Source organism: Mauremys reevesii, linkage group 1, assembly GCF_016161935.1.
Source record: "Mauremys reevesii isolate NIE-2019 linkage group 1, ASM1616193v1, whole genome shotgun sequence".
Taxonomy (NCBI): domain Eukaryota; kingdom Metazoa; phylum Chordata; order Testudines; family Geoemydidae; genus Mauremys; species Mauremys reevesii.
Window position 1 is genome coordinate 274764330 of NC_052623.1, and position 19594 is coordinate 274783923.

Below are 19594 nucleotides of genomic sequence, written 5' to 3' on the forward strand. Positions count from 1 at the left end.
CTTAGCACTTCATGCTTGTAATAAGTTTGCCTATTCCGAACTCGCCATCTTAGCTCTTTGTGTGCCATGCCTCTTGGTCACCTTTGTCGGTCAGTCTGATTATACAACCCTTCCTCCATCACATGTTCAAGCTGCATGTTCTCACCTTCAAAGGCCTGCCCATGTCTCTTAGAGCATCACTGCTCTCCCCATCTAAATCACCTCTGACTATATGCTACCACTCCCTGAATGAAGGCATTTGGGTCTGAGGAGATGTGAATGACAGGGTGTTTTGGATTGGGGCTGTCTGCCTGGACAGCACAAACCAAAACAGACCCAGCTCCAGTTCCTTAGTGGTGTTTGGCAGTTACCTTGTTCTGCGTAGGTGCTACTCAGCTCTCTGTGCAGAGGGGTGATGATTGTTGGAAGGTATGGCTTGATCCTGTCTTTCCCAAGATCCACTGCTACAGCTCCAAGGAACTTAAAGATGCAAGTTCTCTAAAAGTACAGATGTGCCAGAAAGAGACAAAGGGGAAAAAACATACAGCAGTGGTTCTCAAACTTTTTTTTTTCCCCCACGGACCACCTGAAAATTGTTGAGGGTCTCAATGGACCACTTAATCTTTCCAAATGTTGTTTGTACCATTAGTTAACTATTGTAAAGCACTAAATAAAAAAACCTTAATTATTGACATTTTTTGTTCTACAAATAAAAGCGCACAACTCATATTTTAATATCAGTAGTCTTACCTTTCTAATGCAATGGATGTGTCCTCTCTCCCCTGTTGAGGCAGCCCCCGAGCTGGGGCAGGGAAGGAGGGGGTCTCTACCCCACCACAGAGCTGAGGCTGGGAAGGAGGGGTAGTCTCTTCCCAGCAGCTGCAGCCCTGGAGCTGGGGGAAAAGTCACCTCTTTCTCTGGCCACCACAGCCCCTCCCAAGGCTACCACCTTACCTTAACATCTCCAGAGTCCAGGCACCTAATTAGTAGAGCCACGCAGGTGGGTGGCCCTTCATTCTCTCATGTGCGACCGCCCAGGTGTGCACCTTAGAGGGAACTACCTGTGGACCACCTGAATGGAGCTCGTGGGCCATGGACCACAGTTTGAGAACTTCTGCCCTACAGAACTGTCACCATGAGCTGTGTGGCAGCAGACCGGTGGGGAAGGTCACGCTTGTGACCCTTGCTAAGGGAGAGAGGGTGTGTTCTGGTGCTTCATGGGAGTGGGGAATGCATGTGAGAGATGAGGGAAGAGCCTAGTGTCCCAGGCAGAAAGAGGAAGATGGAACTTTCCCCTATATGCCCGTCTGGACACTGAGCATTGCTTCCAGCATAAACAACAAACATTTGTGGAGCATCCCGACTGGCCAATTCACTCTAAGTTAAAAAAAACACTAATGCAGAGAAGGTGGAGGCCTGGGAAAGAAGGTGGAGCAGGAAGCAGAGGGGAAGGGAGGGAAGGCAGGGCAGAGACTCTCTATACTGCAACCTCCATCTCTCACTAATCAGAATTTTTTATTCCTCAGCCTAGCACCAACCTCCACCTCCAGCACCTGCCTCCCAGCAGGCACCCCAAGCTAGTTCCTGAGGGGCTCCAGGACAGCATGTGTAGGCTTTCCCACCATGCAGCTCCCAATGCTGTCAAAGGGAGGGAGGGACAACACGGTTCTTACCTTCACAGGGTTTTTAGGGGAATATGCTGCTTCTCGTTTTGCCATCAGAGAGAGTCTTTTCATCACCCACAACACTGTGGCTGGTCTGCTTTTCTCTTCTGCTTCGCCTTCCTTCTCTTCCTGAGCAGATGCTGCCTTTTCACCTTCGTCGTCTTCAGAAGCATCCTCCTGCCCTCCCATTTCATCATCTTTGGTCTCCTCCCCCTCCTCTGAATCCGGGACCAGAAGGTAGAGAACTCTGGCCACAAACAACAAGTTCTTTATAACCTTCAACAGCAAAAAGAAAAACCAATTGAGCTGCCAGTACGGACCCTGGGGCATGAAGGAGGCAGGTGAGAGGTTTTAAACAGGTCAGGAGTTTCAAACCCAAGGGAGTGCAATTCACGTAGACTGCCACACACGGAAAAGCAAGTTTTGCATGTAGAATACAGACACCCCCCTTTGGGCCCAATCCAAAGACCATGGAAGCTAATGGACAATTCCCATGGACTTCGGTGGGCTTTAGGATCAGGCCCTTTGAGAGGAAAATGTATTAAGGCCATATAGTTCAGAATTATGCCATAGCACAGCCCAGATTTTTAACTCCAGCGCCCTTACTGAGGCTGCCTCAGGAGCTGGTGGGGATGCTATGGTCATGCTCACATCCTTCCCCTGGAGATGGCTAGCATCCATAGCAGGCTCTGTGTCTAGCCAGGACCTGCAGTAGGAGTGCTCCTTGTGGCCTGCCCAACCTGGAACAGAATCTGGCTCGCACTGGGTGGATCTAAGCCAATTCCAACTAACATCAGAACTGCACGTGCAAGGGCAGGAGTGAGGTGAACTGAATGAAGGGAAGCTGGTTGTGGCTCCATGATTCAGAGTTGCCCAGCCCACTATGTGAGGGATGCACAGGACAGCCATGGGAGCACTCAGGAACCTTCTGCCAATGAAGGATCTGGTATCGCGGAGCCCCACTCCCTGCTAAGCCCTCTTCTGCTTCTCACACTAGATGTGACAGGGCAGGTCGGGTGGGTAGTGGCAGCCGTACAGCCAGCAGATTTACATCGAGAAAGTTCCTCCGCACAGACAGGATTTTCCACTAAGCCGTTTGCATAAGCATTGATCTCAGCTGACCAGAGACTGACTCTCTGGTGGTATTTTATCTTCACCTCAACATTCACCATTTCTATGGCACTTGCTACATGTTCCACTTTCTAGCCAAGAGCACTCGCTCTCTCTGTAGGGACAGTGGATTATCCCATAGTTTGGTCTATACCCCCAGCAGTTTGAAACCTACTCAGACTCATACCTGCTCTCCCAGAGACTGATCCAGGAACTTGGACTGCAGCTGGTGGCAGAACGCTAAAGCAAGTTCCTTCATCTGTGGAGAGAAAAGGGAGTTGGAATTCTTTACACAACAGGGAACATGCAGGATGATGTAGCCCAAGGGGTTATTTTTCCATCCTACAGAGAGAGTTCCCAAAGGCTAAAGGGAGGCCCAAACACTTAGATGGGGCTAGAATTCTTGCTTAGAGATACTGATCTTCATAGGAGCCATGGGGAGCCTTTTTGCTGATGAGGGCGAGACCCAAGGGAGGCAGTCCGCAATCCTATGGGAGAAGCCTGCCAACAATCAGCACAGAGCAGTGGAGAGCGTCCAAATATTAAAGACAAATGGAGAGACCAGCAACTAACGCTACTTTGCATTGCGACAACCAGAAACCCCCAGCAAGGCGACAGACACTGGTGCAGAGGGAACATCCTTACCTTTTTGTCCAGCTCATCTGTGAAGAACCTGGTCGCTGCTGGCTCCAACGTGGTCTTTTTGTTCTTGCCTGCCTTGCTCTCATTCCATTTGCTAACAAGTTCCTCTGGCTTGTGAGAAGCAAACAACAAGCCAAAAATCTGAGCAGCAGTCAGCCACACCCAGCTGTGTGGGTACCACAAATGGGACTGAATGTGACCTTCAGGGGAAAAAAAAAAAGGCTTTTCAACCAACATAACCCTTGCTATACAAGAGGGGAAAGTACCCAGGCACCTCAGCAAGGTTATACAGTTATGGGGACTGGAGTCATCACTGTTCATTCTACAGTCAAGAGAGTACTGTAAACTGTTTTGAGTTTGACTGCAGGCTTCTGGGCCACCAGCAATTCCAATCCAGCCCAGGTTGGCAGGGAACAAAAGCTGTGGCCATCTGAGAGCCTCCCCTCCCCTGCATAAAAACAACACCAGTAGGCTACAGAAATGCAGACTAATGTAGGCTATCATGTATGGCTAAGTGTTATGGTTTGGAACACTGCTGTTGAGTATTTTTTTAAACAAGGGTCTATTCAGTGACTTCTCCTGTGAGCTGTGTTGAAGGCCTCAGTCCGGTTCTCAGGGGTCAGGTGACCACGTTCTAAAACCCATCACCACTGGCAACCTTATAGACAAGCTCAGCAAAGAAGCAGTGATTGCCCCTGTAAGCAGAGTGAGTTGCCCTCTCTTCCCTAGAGTTTGTATCTCCAGCTACACATTGAGGGACAACAGCGGTGCAGCATGGGGAAGTTTGCATCACCTCTGCCCATGCTGCATCTGTTCCAGGGATGAATTCAGGACCTCCAGTCCTGTCAGTCTGACACCTGCTGGGATTTTAAAGAAGACACTTGGAAGCCTGCTGTTCTTTAAAGACACAATCAATCAGATGCAAGCCCTTTGCAGACAGCAAGAAAAGCAATTTAAAAAAATACAACCCACCAACACTGCACACCCAAATGAGTTAGCTTATGTCAGTGCATCACTTGCAACTAATCAATAAAATTGTTTTGAGATGGACCTTCCAAACAAGCACACCGTTTAAGAGCTGTTCTGCCATGTGTCACCTGTTCACTGGCTGCTATTTATGATCTCACAGAGAAAACCATTTTTCTCAGAGAACTGAAAGCTGTAATCTAAGGGATTTAATTAAAGCCAAACAGGCACCAGTTTGCAGCCTTTGGGTTACCCAAAATAGTTCCAACCAACCAGAACAGAGAGAGATATCATTTTCACTGATGGTCTAAACCTTTTCTATTAACATCTGTTCTTTCACTAGTAACTGCCTTATATTATAGATGCCTCTTCAAAGTGCAAATCTTCCTGCACAGATCTTTGTCTGTTTGCATTAGGGCAACCACAACAACACAAATTACCAACAATCTTTGTTCTAATACAGTAGAAAATACTATTCATACTTACGCCAGATATTGCTCAAAATCTCATTATGTTTGGTTAACAGAATAATGTTGCATTCCTTGATTAATTTTGTTATCAGAGTAAGAAAACTGAACAACAATCTATCTGCTGCCTTTTCTTCAGTCTCTTCTGATATCTAAAAAGAAGCATAAATCATCAAAGAGACAGTTACAAGAGTTGCCTAGAATTGTACAGAAGGGCTTATTTTGTACATTTAATATCTGATGGCTGAATTCTTCCACATCGACCCCTATGACTGCTTTATATTTACTATACGAATTTAGTGTAAGGGAAATGAGTCCATTAAAACTGTTTCACAAGGATTCATAGTTTCCAAAGGAAGATTGCCATGTCACTTGTCTCTGTATATATGTACACGAACACACTATATCATTTATAACTATACTTGCTCTTCTATCTTGTTCAGCCTTTTGGCATTCCTTATTAAATACATGGCAGTTTCTTTATGACCAGCGATTCATATCACAGAGTGCTCACCAACTGATCAGAATCAGTGGAAGCCATGTAATCAGAAGCCAAAACATGTGCACTGAATTGACTTTCAGTGACTGAATTACAGGAAGGGAATTGTATTGAATACTTTAATATTTTCTATAGGTTAAACTAAGAATCATAGTGATGTATTTCTGACCTTTCATATCCATGTCAACCTCTGGGTTTCTCGGTTACAAGGACACAATCAACTTGATACTTAGTCTGTTTTTAAATAAATGGATCCCAAGAAGTGTCAGATGCAACATCAGCCCCACTGCCACTGTTGTGGTTTTACAATCACCATTTTGTTTAAGTGTTTCTTCTCTCCTACTGCTGTGGGAAAGCCTCATCCAGACACGGAGAGCTGACATGCTACACATCAAGTGCTCTCAAATGCACAAAGTCAACAAAGTGAAAAAAGAGACGGTCAGATGCTTTCTCTCTTATCTCTTTCGGTTCCGCTCATCTTACTACCATTATTTTATAGTGCCCAAGAGCATGCTGGGCACCTCGCAGCAGACCTGTCCCTGTCCTGACGAGCTAACAATAGGAATAGGAGCTAACAATGAGCAAGGGTGACAAAAGTTGGAGAGAGGCTGGGGAAAGAAGATCATTTGGTCACTCAGCATAGGTACGCATGCAGTTTGGTGGTTCTATTAGATTCTACCACACACACATGCAGACCAACCCCCATATAGACTGTGACATGTCGCATGAGAAGGTTTTCATATACAGACACAGTGTGATTTTTAAGTTGATGGTGTCCCTTTAAGAACTTATGTATTGGGCACATGTCTCATCAGTCATCCTGGTCAAGTAACAGGCCCAAAGAGTTTAATCTTTCCTGCTTTTATTCTTGCCTGCATTCTCCTTTTCTCCCCCACCCCCTCCTCCCACTTATTTATTGCAATTTCTCCAGCTAAACCTGTCTCTTTCCCAACGTTTCATCCCTGGACTAATGACTTACATCTTCAAATTTCAGAGGTTCAATTTCTTTTTCTATCAGTGGGAGAACGGTTCCAAGTTGTCTTTCAAACGCCACTCCCTCGGCTTCGACGAACAAACCACAGGCCTGGGCAGCTAGCCGCTTGTGTGAGCTCTGCCAACAGAGAGGAGGACAGAGCAATCATCATTTCTTGATTTAATATGAAGAACCCATCACTCTGTAATACAACTCAGCGAATAAGGCACTACATTTTCAGACGTCACTAGTGGGTGCCTCTGTTCTGCGTACCCAAACTGGGACAATTTTAAAGGACATTGATATCCAAAGTGTGGGGTACCAATCCACACTCTGAAAATCAGGCCTCTTTATGGCATCAGGTTGGGAGCCTAAGACACGCAATATCCCTAGTCGTGTGAGAAAACGTAGGCTCACATCATAAAGCTGAACTTTCAAGAATGCTAATTTTTAGCAAGTTTCCAAAATTACACGGTTTTGAAGCACCCCACAAAGTTGCCCACAGCTTCAGACCATTTATTTGGTTAGCATATTGTAGATGATAGAGCTCAAATGGAGACACACTTTGCCTATTCAAAAAGTCAACAGAACCACTCAAATCAGGACTAGACCCAAAAGGTCTTAAATCTGCTAGATCCCAGTAATAGAGCGGATGGACTAAGCAGCAGACAAACAAAAATAGCACTATCAGCCAGTTACTAAGCTCAAGTTCAAAGGGATTTTGCTCAAATTTTCACCACCAAAACATTTAGCTTTGGGCAAACACTGAACAAGGAGAATTGTTCAGCTCAAATGGTGAACTTTCAGAAAACCTTAACCATGTAAAAGGCTCTAATGGAAATTGTTTTATAACCTTAGCTGCAGCAGCCACTTCTGCTGGACCTATTCAAGAATGAATCTACATAGCTTCTTCCTCTCCTTGCAAGCAAGGACTGTGCAGGACAGTGGAGTTTTAAGAAGCTGCAACTCTAGGACTGGTTTGCTCCACAATCTCATCCCTACACCACCACACAAGTTTAACTAAACACACCACCTACCCGCCGAGATTAAACATGTATAACCCGCCGATTTGCTTCAATTCCATTTTCCCAATGAAAAGAGCTGGGGTGCACTGAAACGAACAATACCTTCTCGCTGTTAAACCACGTGGTGACTAGGGAGAACATCAGATCTCGGTTTGCAGAGTTTACTTTAGTGAGCAGAGATTTGTTTGCCATGGCTGCCATTTTCTTGCACTTGGCAGAGTCGTCATTTACCATCATCATACAGAGAGGGACAAAGAACAGACCACAGTATTGATGAAGTAATCCCTGAAAGGAAACAAAATCAATCAATCACCTGGCAATCTCCAGAAGGCTTTCCGCATTGAAAAAAAAGGAGGTTTTATTTTACCTCACACACAAACAGGAGGATTCCTGAGACCCAACTCTGGGCCCAAACAGAGGAAGTCAGACAGAGGACGTGTGGTCCAGTTGTTGGTGCATAAGGTTTGGACTTCGGAGACCTTTACCTGCTAGTCTGCCACAGACTTCTCATGCAACCTTGGCCTCGTGCTTTGCTTCCCTATTTAATCCCTACCTCACAGGGATGTTGGGGGGGATAAATACAGTAAAAATTGTGAGGTGCTTGGACATTGTTGGAATGGGAGCCATCTACATACAATAGATCAGTGGTGCCCAAACTGTGGTCCCCAAACCTAGAGGGGTGCAGAGGAACATTGGGGGGAGGGCACGGCAGGGCCCAGGCCAACCCTCGTCTGGAGTGAGAACCACCCAGCCCCACTCTGCCCCCAGACCAGCTCTGACTAAAGCCACAGCTTCAATCTACCCCTTGCCGTCCCCAGACCAGCTCTGCCCTCATTCCCTCTCTGCCCCCAGGCTAGCTCCACCTTCAGCCCCAGCTCCTCCCCAACCCCCAGTTCTGCCCCCAGCTCCGCCTTCAGCCCAAGTTCCTTTGCTGAGCCAACTGTGCAGTAATGGAAGGCGGGTGTGGACAGATTCCATTACTGGTAAAATGGGGCGTGCCAGGAAAAGTTTGGGCACCACTGCGACAGACGGAAATTCACATCTCGTTATGCGTGATGGTCTCTCTCTTCCCATTCCCCCTTCTGCCCATCTGCATTCCTCCCCCAGTCTCCTACATCCCCATCCACCCCCCCACCACCACAGCCTCTGGCTCAGCCCAGCAGTTGCAGCGGCACTGGCTGGAGTCAGCAGCAGGCCTGTTTATAAATAAGTATAACGCTGTTTTAAATGTTGCTCTGTACGGACCCGAGACCAGTTCTTTAGACCTCGTTGTGAGTCCCCCCCACTAAAAGCACAATCTCTCCCCAGAAAAGCCAAGACACAAGTCTGGAGATTGTTGGCCAAATCAATTTAGAGATGGGAAGTCCAAAAAAAGTTAAGAAAATCTAAAGAACAGGGCAATTCTTGAAACAACCTAGCTTTAAAATTCCAATGCTGACTTTTTTCCTAACATTTCTGAAAAATGTTCCCCAGAGTTGAAGGGAAAAGGAAGCTCATAGAAGGCTACTTCCACCTTAACTACAGAACAGCTATTGCTACTCCGTTATACAGTGACTGCATTTGAATGCACTCCCCAGTCCTGCTGTGTTTCATTTCTGCTCTTTTAGCATTTCTCACTAACTCAAACATCTCCAAGTTGGTTTAAACAGGTTCTAGCGCATGCAGCAACACCATTTTGCTTGTAAAATACGCAAATCTGACATGGAACCATTGAAAGACCATCTGCGTGAAACTCCTGTCTGTCATGTCAACTGTCACTTTTTAGAGCAGAACCAACATTAATGCTCTGAGAACTGTGCCATACATTTGTGACAGGAGAGGATGTGAACAGCCAAGTGCATCCAGTCCTAATAAATCTGCAAATCAAGTTACTGGATGTAACTGAAAAGCACTGATTATTGGATGATTGAAACTAAGACATGTTACCTGAGGGAACATTTCAAAGAGGTAAGCAATCATCTCCAACGCAGACTCTCTTCCAGTCTCATAGTCATAACTGAAAGAAAATAATTAACAAGATGGAGTGGGTTAGTATCTTCCAAAATTGCAAGAAATTCAGAAAACTGGAAACATTTTTGGTTTCTCCAAATATATGCACCGAGGATCTTAGAACAAACAGATCTTTATAATCAATGCCTGTTCTGTAGTGGAGACAAACAATGTGCTCAACTTGCTTAACTGAAGACTAACACATTTGAACTGGGATAACGTAGGCCTGGTCTACACTAGGGGGCGGGGTTGATGAGAGATACACAACTTCAGCTACGGGAATAGTGTAGCTGAAGTCGAAGTATCTTATTTCGACTTTCCTCACGGCGTAGGATCAACGGCTGCAGCTCCCCGTCGACTCCGCTACCACCACTCGCCCTGGTAGAGTTCCGGAGTTGATGGGCGCGCGTTCGGGGATTGATATATCGCGTCTAGATGAGACGCGATATATCGATCCCCGATAAACTGATCGCTACCCGCCGATCCGGGTAGGGTAGGGTAGCAGGATTCAGCCCTCCATGTTATGTGTTCTATCAGCAGAATTCACAGTACACAAGAGGACCCACTGACGAATGCAGTGTCAATGGAGACTGTATGCACATCCTGGCCCAAAGGACCACTTCCCAAGTGGAAAGATGAATGGGATCTTACAAAAATAAACTAGTTGGGGTTAGAACGACTCATGTTACCTACCCGTGCAAGGGAGGGAGGGGAGACAAAGACCTCCCTTGCACCCCAGTGCAGGCTACCTGGGACTTGGGTCTTGGCATTAGGAGTAAGCAACCACGGTGACCACTTACTCCACCTCCCAGAGCACAAGTACAGGGACAGGAATGGGCAGTCTGTTGGCTCTACCCGCCCAACGCCACTGAGACAGCATGGCAGGTATTGGAATATGCAACTGGCACCGTGAGTAAATTATACAGGGACATTTGCAGAATGCACCAGAATGTGTTGTAACTGCCCTAGGCAGATGCTGCTGACGCAAACTGAAAGGTACTTAAGTCTGTGTTAACATAATCCCGTGAAGAGAGCTACAGTACCACGGTCCACAGTACCACGGTGCAGTTAGCACACAACACTCTCGTGTGCTCTGTAATTCACTGTCTCAGTGCAGATGATGGTGGTGTGTACACAAGTCAGCAGTGCAGCTGACTAACCATTAACAGCAAACAATTGAAGCCATATTTTGGTTATATAACAGCATCAGGCAAAAACAGTACAGAAATTAAGAAAAGATGGATAGGTGCAGTATCTATTTGCCATAAATGTTCTTTCATTTGCTTCTAACGAAGTGAACATTTTACTTTTACAGCTAGGAAAATGTGATGCCGACCCTGCATACCCTTATTCTCATGAGCAGCGCCACTGGGATCAATGGAACACTTGCACGAGAAAGGATTTATAACACTGCTCTTTTTGAAAAGCCACGCACACAACAAGGATTACAAACTCACTTGAGCTGAGCAAATATGAACTCCAAATTGGGTTTCAGCTTGTCACCAAGGGGATAGTCGAGAATGTATTTCAGGTAAATCTGAAAAAATAGAGAAGGAAGAGTTACCAAAAACAACGGGATCAGCTTGTGAAAATGTAATGATGAGAGCAAAGCTTTTTGCAACCAACTATGAACAAGATACACACCTCCCTTTCATGTGTACGTAAAGCCTCATCTTGCAAAGTGCCAAGCCGTTTCAACGTCCATTGACTTGGATGGGAGTTACAGGCACTCAGCACCTTACAAGATCAGCCCCTTCAAAACTTAAGTCGACATAGCTACGGCCCTCAGTGGTGTGAAAAATCCGCATCTCTGAACGCTGTCGCTAGGCCAACCTAACCCCCGCTGTAGCTGCATTAAGTCACTGGAAGAATGCATCAGTCAACCTAGCTACTGTTGCTCTGGGAGGTGGAATTCCTCGAGCAATGGAAAAACCCCTTCCACTGCTGTAGGATGTGTCTACATTGTGGGGTTATAATGGCATAGCTACACTGCCATGGTCCCCACAGTGTAGACAAGCCTTTAGTCTTGGTAATGACTATGTAGCTAGCACTTATGAATTTATGATGTCTCTGTTTAAAATGACAGGCTCAAAAAACCTCAAAATAAGTTCTCTAAATATTAAACTAAAGCTCATTTTAGTATGGTCCCCAATGCTAAGATCATCAGCTGCTTCCATTATAAATCTGCCCCGTTTATAGTAACAGACTCAGAAGGGACCATTGTGAACATCTAGCCTCACCATCTCCATAACACAGGCCTTAGAATTTCTCACAGTAATTCCTATATCAGCTAGAGCAGAGCTTTTAGAAACTCATCCAGTCTTGATGTGAAGACATCCCGCAGCAGACAAATATGGGATAATCTGCCCCCTTCACCATTAAGTCTCCTCTTGATCTCTAATAGTTCAAGATCGGTTTAAGTGCTGAGCAGGATGTTTAACATCTCTTACAACATTTTTTGTTAGCATTATCTGTTTATAACTCTAGAGAGTCTTGCTATCGCTATAAATGTTGAGTCCCTTTTTGAATCTCTTATTTCTCAGCCTTGATGACTTCATGTGGCAGAGAGTTCCACAGTCTCATTACATGTTGTATGAAAAGTATTTCCTTTTGAATTTCCCACATTTAATTTTGCTGCATGCCCCCTTTTTCTAGTTGTATGAGACAGGGAGAGCAGAGGCTTCCAACCTACCTTCTCTAAGCCATTCATTATTTTATATACTTGTCCCCTCTTATTCATCTCCTTTCTACAGTAAAGAAGCCCAATCTCTCAGTTATTCTTGTTTCCCTTCTCCGAACTCCTTCTCACATTTAGGATATTTGCTGTCTGATAAGGAACAGCATTACAGTCCTGACTCAGCTAGACGCCCAAGTATGTGCTTAACCTGAAGCACAAGAACAGTCCCAGGACGTTATTTCTAACGTGCCTAAAGACCAGTACATCCTTCAATGCTTTGCTGAATTAGGACCTGAGTTACAGAGGGAGGAAGGGATAAATATCTTAAAGTGCAAGGTAAATCCTACTTCCTCTCAGAGATCAAACGGGTTGGTTCTCTGCAGTATCTGGAAGGGTTCCCAAGTTGTGTTTGGAAAAAGAAGGGGTAGTATTTAAGAGGTAGAACTGGATGGCAATCATTATCAGGGGAACATGGTTCCAGATTGTGGGGTTGAAAATAGAATTAAAAAAACAAACAAACAAACAAACTCCCCATCCTCTGCACATGAACCTTTTTTAAATCACTGGAGCATCAAGACGACACAGCAAAGAAATTTGCCACCTGGGATGATGTGGGTTTGCCCTACTTTATTTGGCTCTCAAGAAATGAAAATGTTTTCTTAAGAAATAATTTGCAGCCAGGCTGACCACTTGGATATTTTTATTTATTTTCTGTATTGTGATGTGTCTGATGCTTACTGCGACCTTTACAACACCACCCATATAAACTTAAACTAATGCTAAGGCATCCTTTTTTAACAGCAAAGGTAACTAACCTTTGGAACTATGTTCATAAGATCCTCTGTCACTTGAATCTTACATCTTCCTCTGAAGCATCTGGTACTGACCACTATCTGAGACAGGATACCAGACTAGATGGACTTGGGGTCTGATCCAGTCCGGCACCTCCTAATACATGAGGCCAGTTTTGGGTTGAGTGCTAGAAGCTGGGCTGTTAAACACGCTTATCATCATTAATAAAAGAGATTCTGTTAACAGGGTTTTATTACAATAGAGCATGGAGCTTAAGGAAAGAAACCACCTTCTACTAACCTGCCTGCACTGGACTCGCACTGGCTCACTCTGGCCTGTGATGGCAAACTTGGCAACTTTCTGCATGACGGCATCGATTTCAGGAACAATCAGCTTTCTGGATAAAATAGCCTTAAAAAAAACACGTGAAAGTACAACCGAGTCATCCTCATTCTGCTTGCGCATTGTCAGGTACAACAGCACCACAAAACAAACTTTGGTGTTATTTTAACATCCGCCTTTGAATGTCTTTATTGCTAGAGTAACTCCTTTTAAAGGCGGTGGCCTGCAAAGTCAGGTCTGCTTTTGCTGGAGGACCTGCAGCATGTTCATGGTGAGCTCTCACAGCTCGGTTGAAGGGGCGGGGATTGTCAAATCTTTAACACAGGAATCATTTATCCAAAATGTTCATTAGTCTTTGAAGTTAAATGTGGTAACAAAACAACTCCAAGAAACAGTTTTAAACTCCAGATTGCTCTACTTTTACTCTAAGAACTCTTGTGATCTCATCATTTCACCAGTTCTCTGGTCATTGTAGACTGGTGTAACCTAGAAAGAACCTGAACTTCTAATGTTAAGGTCAGAAAAGCTTCATGGCCTTCTTTATAGCAAGGACACCTTTAACAGACGTTCTGTAATCTTTCACCTGATTTGTATTAACAGGTAGAAAATAAACGCACTTTCATTTCTACAATTTGGAAATTGTAAACCAGACACATGGTCTTTAGTAATACCTTTAAAAGGCCGAAGGCAGTGGCTTGTCGTGAGGAATCATAGATATCTTCTTCAGCATATCCTAGCAACACTTGGAGCTGTTTCTCTGTTATGTGACTGTTTGTGTTCCTCACAAGTCTAGTTACGCACTGCAAATTAAAATCAGGTATTGTAACATGACTAGAACGGCATGTTCCAGCAGATCAACTTGCACTTCCGTACTGTGATAAAATCAATAACCGCTACATTCAGCAACCCACACTCTTCCTAAAAATCTAAAATCTGTCAGAAGCCTGATTTAGTGGATAGCACTGCTGTTGTAATACACAAATGTTAACCCTGGAGCATACAGCTAGCCTTCTTCCCATAAAAAGCAAACGTTAGCACGTTTACAGCTGGAAAATTCGAGACAAAAAGCGTAACCAAGGTTGGAGACCAAATATACGCCAACACATTCAACAAAACATCGGCCCCTGAATCCAATGGGGCTATTCACGGGAACAAAAAGGGTTTGCGGAATGGGGACCACATTGATAAAAAATCCTTCCACACTTCTATTTAGTGTTATTTATCCTGCAACTACCCCCAGGATAAGGTAACCATAATTTGATAAAGCATTTTGGATATACATCTGTCAGGAGGACACTACACAAAATAAAGGTTATTGCTGTTAATTGCCCTGTTTTCCTAAGCTCATTTCAGCTGCTGTTTTTTTAAACCCATTTAATTTAAAAGCAAACAAACTGCTCAAACAGAAGTGACATCTATCAAGAGACACAATGGGAACAAAAAACTGTCAGTGAAACAAAAGTGTCCAACAAACATGCTTCTATAAAACACTTTGGTGACTTTTATTAGGTTTTCAGTGAAGACAGCAACAGCAAGACAATCTCTTTCCCTTCCTAGTGTCCTGAATCATGCAGACGGGCATAAGAGGTTCCGTGCAGACTGCAGGGATTGAGGGATCTATAGCTGGACTTTCCTGATTCCATTAAATTAACATTAAACTGTTCCACAGATGACTGATGCCTCCCCCCAGTACAGAGGGGCACCAGCTAAAGAGGATACATGACCTCCCTATGTGTCTCCTCTCCACCCAGCCGGGCCCCTCATGCTCTCCCCAGCCCATGTTACCTGGGGGGAGGGAGGAAATGTCTCTGTCCTCCCACTGCGCCAGTTCCCCTTCCCCCCTCGGGCACGTTTGGCTGCTCTTCCTCGCAGCAAGACCCAGGCAGGGAGCGGGACTGAGCCTCTCCCGGACACTGCCTGGTGCAGCCCAACAGCTGCCTGGGAGAGTGCCTGGCTGCAGCAGCAGTTGTCTGCCTACCGCCTGGGCATGGCTTCTGGGACAGCAGCTGAGCAAACTGGAGCTCACCCACCATGCTCTGCGTGTAGCAACAAGGGCCTTGCTGGGGAGGGGTGCAGTGACCAGGGGAGGTTTCAGCTGCCTCGGCCTCTGTCCCTGAAAGCTGAGCCTGGGCAAGGGGCAGCCTGCTGTGCTCCCCAGTCCCAGTCAGTCACCGCGCTGCACCGGGCAGCATCTCAGGCAGTGTGGCTGGAAGAGACTCTGGCCCCACCCCATCTCTTCCAGCTCTGGCCCACCCTTTCCACTCCCCTGCCCGGGCCGGCTGTTGCGGGGGTGGGGAGCATTTGAGCCTTCCTTCCCCACGAGTCGCCTATGAACTGTTCTATTTGGCTCTGCTTACTTTGAAACAGTTCACCACCAAATGGAAGTTCTGGCCCTTGGCTGCTCCTGGCTTGGCAAAGTCCTTCAGCAGCAGGAAAAGCTGCTTGGTTAGTTGCTCCGTATTCTTTTCAATAGAAGGCAAAGGGAACTTTAAAATCCACACCAAAGACTGCAGAGCGCCAGTGATCACCTGGGAATAGGAGCCAAAGAACAGCATGTGGGATTAACAGGATTTAAAGAGCACTCCCCCCACTCCCCAGTCTATAATTACTAGCAGGCCTGGGTGACTATCTACAGCTGGAATTAACATGGAAGTTAAGCTTTCCCAAACCTTTTACATGAAATAGAAATGGCTAGTCAACCTGACGGGAAAGGTAATACATGGCACACACCAATCTGTGGCCAAGATTTTCAGATGTGGCTACTGATTTCTGGTGCCTAGCTTGAGACACCTCTCAGGGGTCTGATTTTCAGAGGGTGGGTGCTCAGCGTTTTCTGAAAACCAGGCTCCGTTAAGGACTCTCATTTTTGTCTCCCAAAAATCACCAGCCCCATGAAAATCTTGGCCCCGGTGTTTGTTGCCAAATTAGTCAAGCCACCAGAGCCAGTGTGTCAGGTGCCTTCTGTTGTGGTGAAAAGAGTGCCCAGGTCAGACTCTGCATTCCTGGAGACACCAAAATCCGCAGAGGGAGGGGTTTATTTGGCCACTTTACTCACTTGGATACAGTACTGCTGGGCTGGCTGATGTGTGGCAAGAAGGCAACAATTAACCTGATGTCTGCCCCGCACGTTGGCATACACATGAGAACCTGTCGGGCTCTGACCTTGCTTAGAACCTGCCTGCTACCGAGCACAAAACATTGGTACTTTGCTACGAGACCATTCTGCTTCTGAAGCGTTAAATGTCCTATTGGGCCTGATCCTGTGAGAGGTGCCGAATGCCCTCAAATCCCATGGATTTAGTGAGATAGGCATGCCCAGCACTTAGCGCGATTAAGCCAGTTATGAAGCATCACACAAGGTTTTTGTCAGACAACATTACTCAGTCAGCAGTGCATTCGGGTGAAGGAAAGGGATGGAGGTTGATCCCCTGGCACTGGGAATCCAGGATTTTATACCTATGCACTGCAAAGGGAACAGGCTAGCGGGTAGTGAGAGGGGAGAAATCAAGCTAAGGAGTTGGGTTCTTTGGGCTTTCCCTAAGTTTAGCCAATTAGGGTGGGCCCAAGGCAGCACAAGAAACCTTCGGGAGGCTCCCTCCCAGGGCCGGGTAAGCCAGCACTGAGCGCGGCTGTCCCACAGGCAGAAGAGCAGCATCAAGAGCAGGTTCTGCTCCTAGGTAGTTTCTACAATCTGAACAGGAACAAAGAAGGGGAGGGGGAAGAGAAGGAAACGAAAGGAAAAGTTTCACAGAGGGATCTTGTTACCTTTTCTCTACAGGGGAAGAAAAATTTAGGGTTTCCCTTTTAATTATTATTGTAAGTGAACTACGGTCGCAAAGGTGTCACAGTAATACCACTAGACACGGATGGCCCAATCTGCAGAACAGCCACAGCACGAGGCGTGCAGAGACCATGCCAGCTCCTTACACTGCCCTTCAACTCGGACCTGAAGGGACCTCTCCTCTAGGAGCAACTGGGCAGGTCCTGTTTCTAAGCCTATTCGATCCTTGGACTCTGCTGAAATTCCCAACAAGGAAGCTACTTATGATGGGAACAGTGACAATTGCTAGAACCAGATCAAGATCAGCCATGTATTTCGCAGATGTCTAGCAGCACCTGCATGGTAAGAACTGCTCACTGCTGACTTTGGCCATTTTTCAACCAGCAATTCAGAGGCAAAACATTAAGAATCCCCTGGATTACAAACCTCCCAAGGTATCGTATCCCCTAACTAATTATTTACCTTAACAGCTAAGAAATCAAGTTTGAAAACTGTGCTTTATAGTTCAAGGACAATGCAGGGAAGTCTTTGGAATCCATGGTTAGCCTGTATTCTGCAATGGAGCTGGGTAGAAGAGGCAAGTGGTATATTGAGCTTAGACCCCCTACCTTAACATCCGTGGATTGCAGGCAGTCTATAAGCAGCTGAACAAAAGGATCCAGCATTTCTAAAACATGCTCATCTGAGGAATTTATTTTGGATCTCTTCAGGCTCATGTGCAGTAGCTACAGTGTTGAAAACACGTTTTTCATTAGTCACAAAGAGAGGACGAGGACATCATCATGTAACTCAAAGGGGTTCAAAAAAAACCCAATCACAATTTCAGGACACAGTAGAAACCATGCAACAGCACATTAAGTCTTTAACAAATGAAATGCTCTTAGCAGCACCCTAGAAGCCCCGCACTGAAGTCACTATGGGCAGCCAGATCCCCAGGATCAGGGATTGTCATTAACACCAGACAAGGACAGAGGGAATTTTTTTTTTTTTTAAGGAAAGCAGAACAATTGACCCCACAGCACTTGTTTCACCTCTAGGGAAACCCTTACCCTAAGTCCTGAGTCGACCAAGATATGCATGTTAGTCTTGCTGCTAACAGCTGCTTTCTGCCCACCTCGAGCTGGGACTGGTGGGAGTAACAGGCAGCTTTCTGGTTGCAGACGAGGATCTGGAGGAGCCGGGGCTTTCGTTCTGCAAATTATCATGAGGTGAAAGGTACATTTAGACTTTGATGTCACTAGAGACTCTCTGCTGGCAGTGGAGAGAATTGCACTGCCTCTACTTCTGACAACAGACACTGCACAGAGCACATTCATGGCAGGGAAAGAGTCAATGGAACAAACTGAAATGCATTTTTACTTCTATGAGGACTAACAAGTGTGTTTTGCTTCATGTAACATTTCTATTGTTTTCTCACGTTTAAGTTTATCATTGGTAAAAACCCACCTAAACGGGCAAAATTCAATAGCTAGCGCAATGCAAATTTAAAATTTCTTTAAAAAAAAAAACTGTCCAAATTGAAAGGCATTTCAATTTGCAAACCTTATCCACAATAACCGCAGCTTTCGTCTGATTTAGAAATGGTTCTTCCCTGTATCGGAGAAACTTCTAGCTAAAATGAGAAAACTAAAACATTTGGAACAAAAACTTAAGCAGGGAAGCCACCGAAATCAAACACTGTTCCAACAGGAGAGCAGACCACGGGATACAAGTACAGATTCCTGAGGGAGTCCCACTTCTACCATCTCCTAACCTTGGCATCTTCAGACTTTGGCAGCCCTGCTTTCAGAGGCTCAGTATAATCTGTGTAAATTTAAGGCTGTGAGGAGCATGAGGGAGAAACCCTAATGTGTTTGGGGAAACTCTTAGCCTTTAAGGCCAGAAGGAACCACCGTGATCATTTAGTCTGACCTCCTGCAAGTTGCAGGCCACAGAACCTCACCCATTCCCGTAATAGACCCCTCACCTCTGGCTGAGTTACTGAAGTCTACAAATCATGATTTAAAGACGTCAAGTTACAGAGAATCCACCATTTACACTAGTTTAAACCTGCAAGTGAGCCTGCCCCATGCTGCAGAGGAAGGCGAAAAACCCCCAGGGTCTCTGCCAATCTGACTTGGGAGAAAATTCCTTCCCAACCCCAAATATGGCGATCAGTTAGACCCTGAGCATGTGGGCAAGACTCGTCAGGCCGATACCCGGGAAAGAATTCTCTGTAGTAACTCAGAGCTCTCCCCATCTAGTGTCCCATCACTGGCCATTGGAGATTTGCGGACGCCAGTCACAGATCGGCTACAAGCCATTGTAGTCAGTCTCATCATCCAGACACTCCATAACAGCTTACCAAGCTCAGTCTTGAAGCCAACTAGGTTTTTTGTCCCCCACTGCTCCCCATGGAAAGCTGTTCCAGAACTTTACTGCTCTGCTGGTTAGAAACCTTTGCCTAATTTCAAGCCTAAACTTGTTGATGGCCAGTTTATAGCCATTTGTTCATGTGTCCACATTGGCGCTTATCTTAGATAACTCCCCTCCCTCCCTGTATTTATAGACAGAAACCATATCTCCTCTCAGTCTTCATTTGGTTAGGCAAAACAAGCCAAGCACTTTGAGTCTCCTCTCAGAAGGTAGGTTTTCCATTCCTTGGATCATCCTAGCAGCCCTTCTCCGCACTTGTTCCAGTTTGAATTC

The 19594-nt window shown here is 45.7% G+C and overlaps 1 protein-coding gene across 1 annotated transcript in view; it reads right to left on the bottom strand.

Annotated features, from left to right (window-relative positions):
* The window catches only part of UTP20 (UTP20 small subunit processome component), an 81393-nt gene that overhangs the window by 1283 nt on the left and 60516 nt on the right, over window positions 1-19594 (bottom strand). The window contains exons 47-60 of the mRNA XM_039494378.1: window positions 17956-18097; window positions 17515-17631; window positions 15483-15653; window positions 13797-13925; window positions 13084-13194; window positions 10772-10851; window positions 9252-9321; window positions 7428-7610; window positions 6307-6438; window positions 4848-4980; window positions 3399-3595; window positions 2941-3012; window positions 1653-1919; window positions 351-477 (exon numbers count right to left, since the gene is read on the bottom strand). Of these exons, the coding sequence (XP_039350312.1) occupies window positions 351-477; window positions 1653-1919; window positions 2941-3012; window positions 3399-3595; window positions 4848-4980; window positions 6307-6438; window positions 7428-7610; window positions 9252-9321; window positions 10772-10851; window positions 13084-13194; window positions 13797-13925; window positions 15483-15653; window positions 17515-17631; window positions 17956-18097 (1931 nt within the window). The remainder of the gene's footprint in view (window positions 1-350; window positions 478-1652; window positions 1920-2940; window positions 3013-3398; window positions 3596-4847; window positions 4981-6306; window positions 6439-7427; window positions 7611-9251; window positions 9322-10771; window positions 10852-13083; window positions 13195-13796; window positions 13926-15482; window positions 15654-17514; window positions 17632-17955; window positions 18098-19594) is intronic.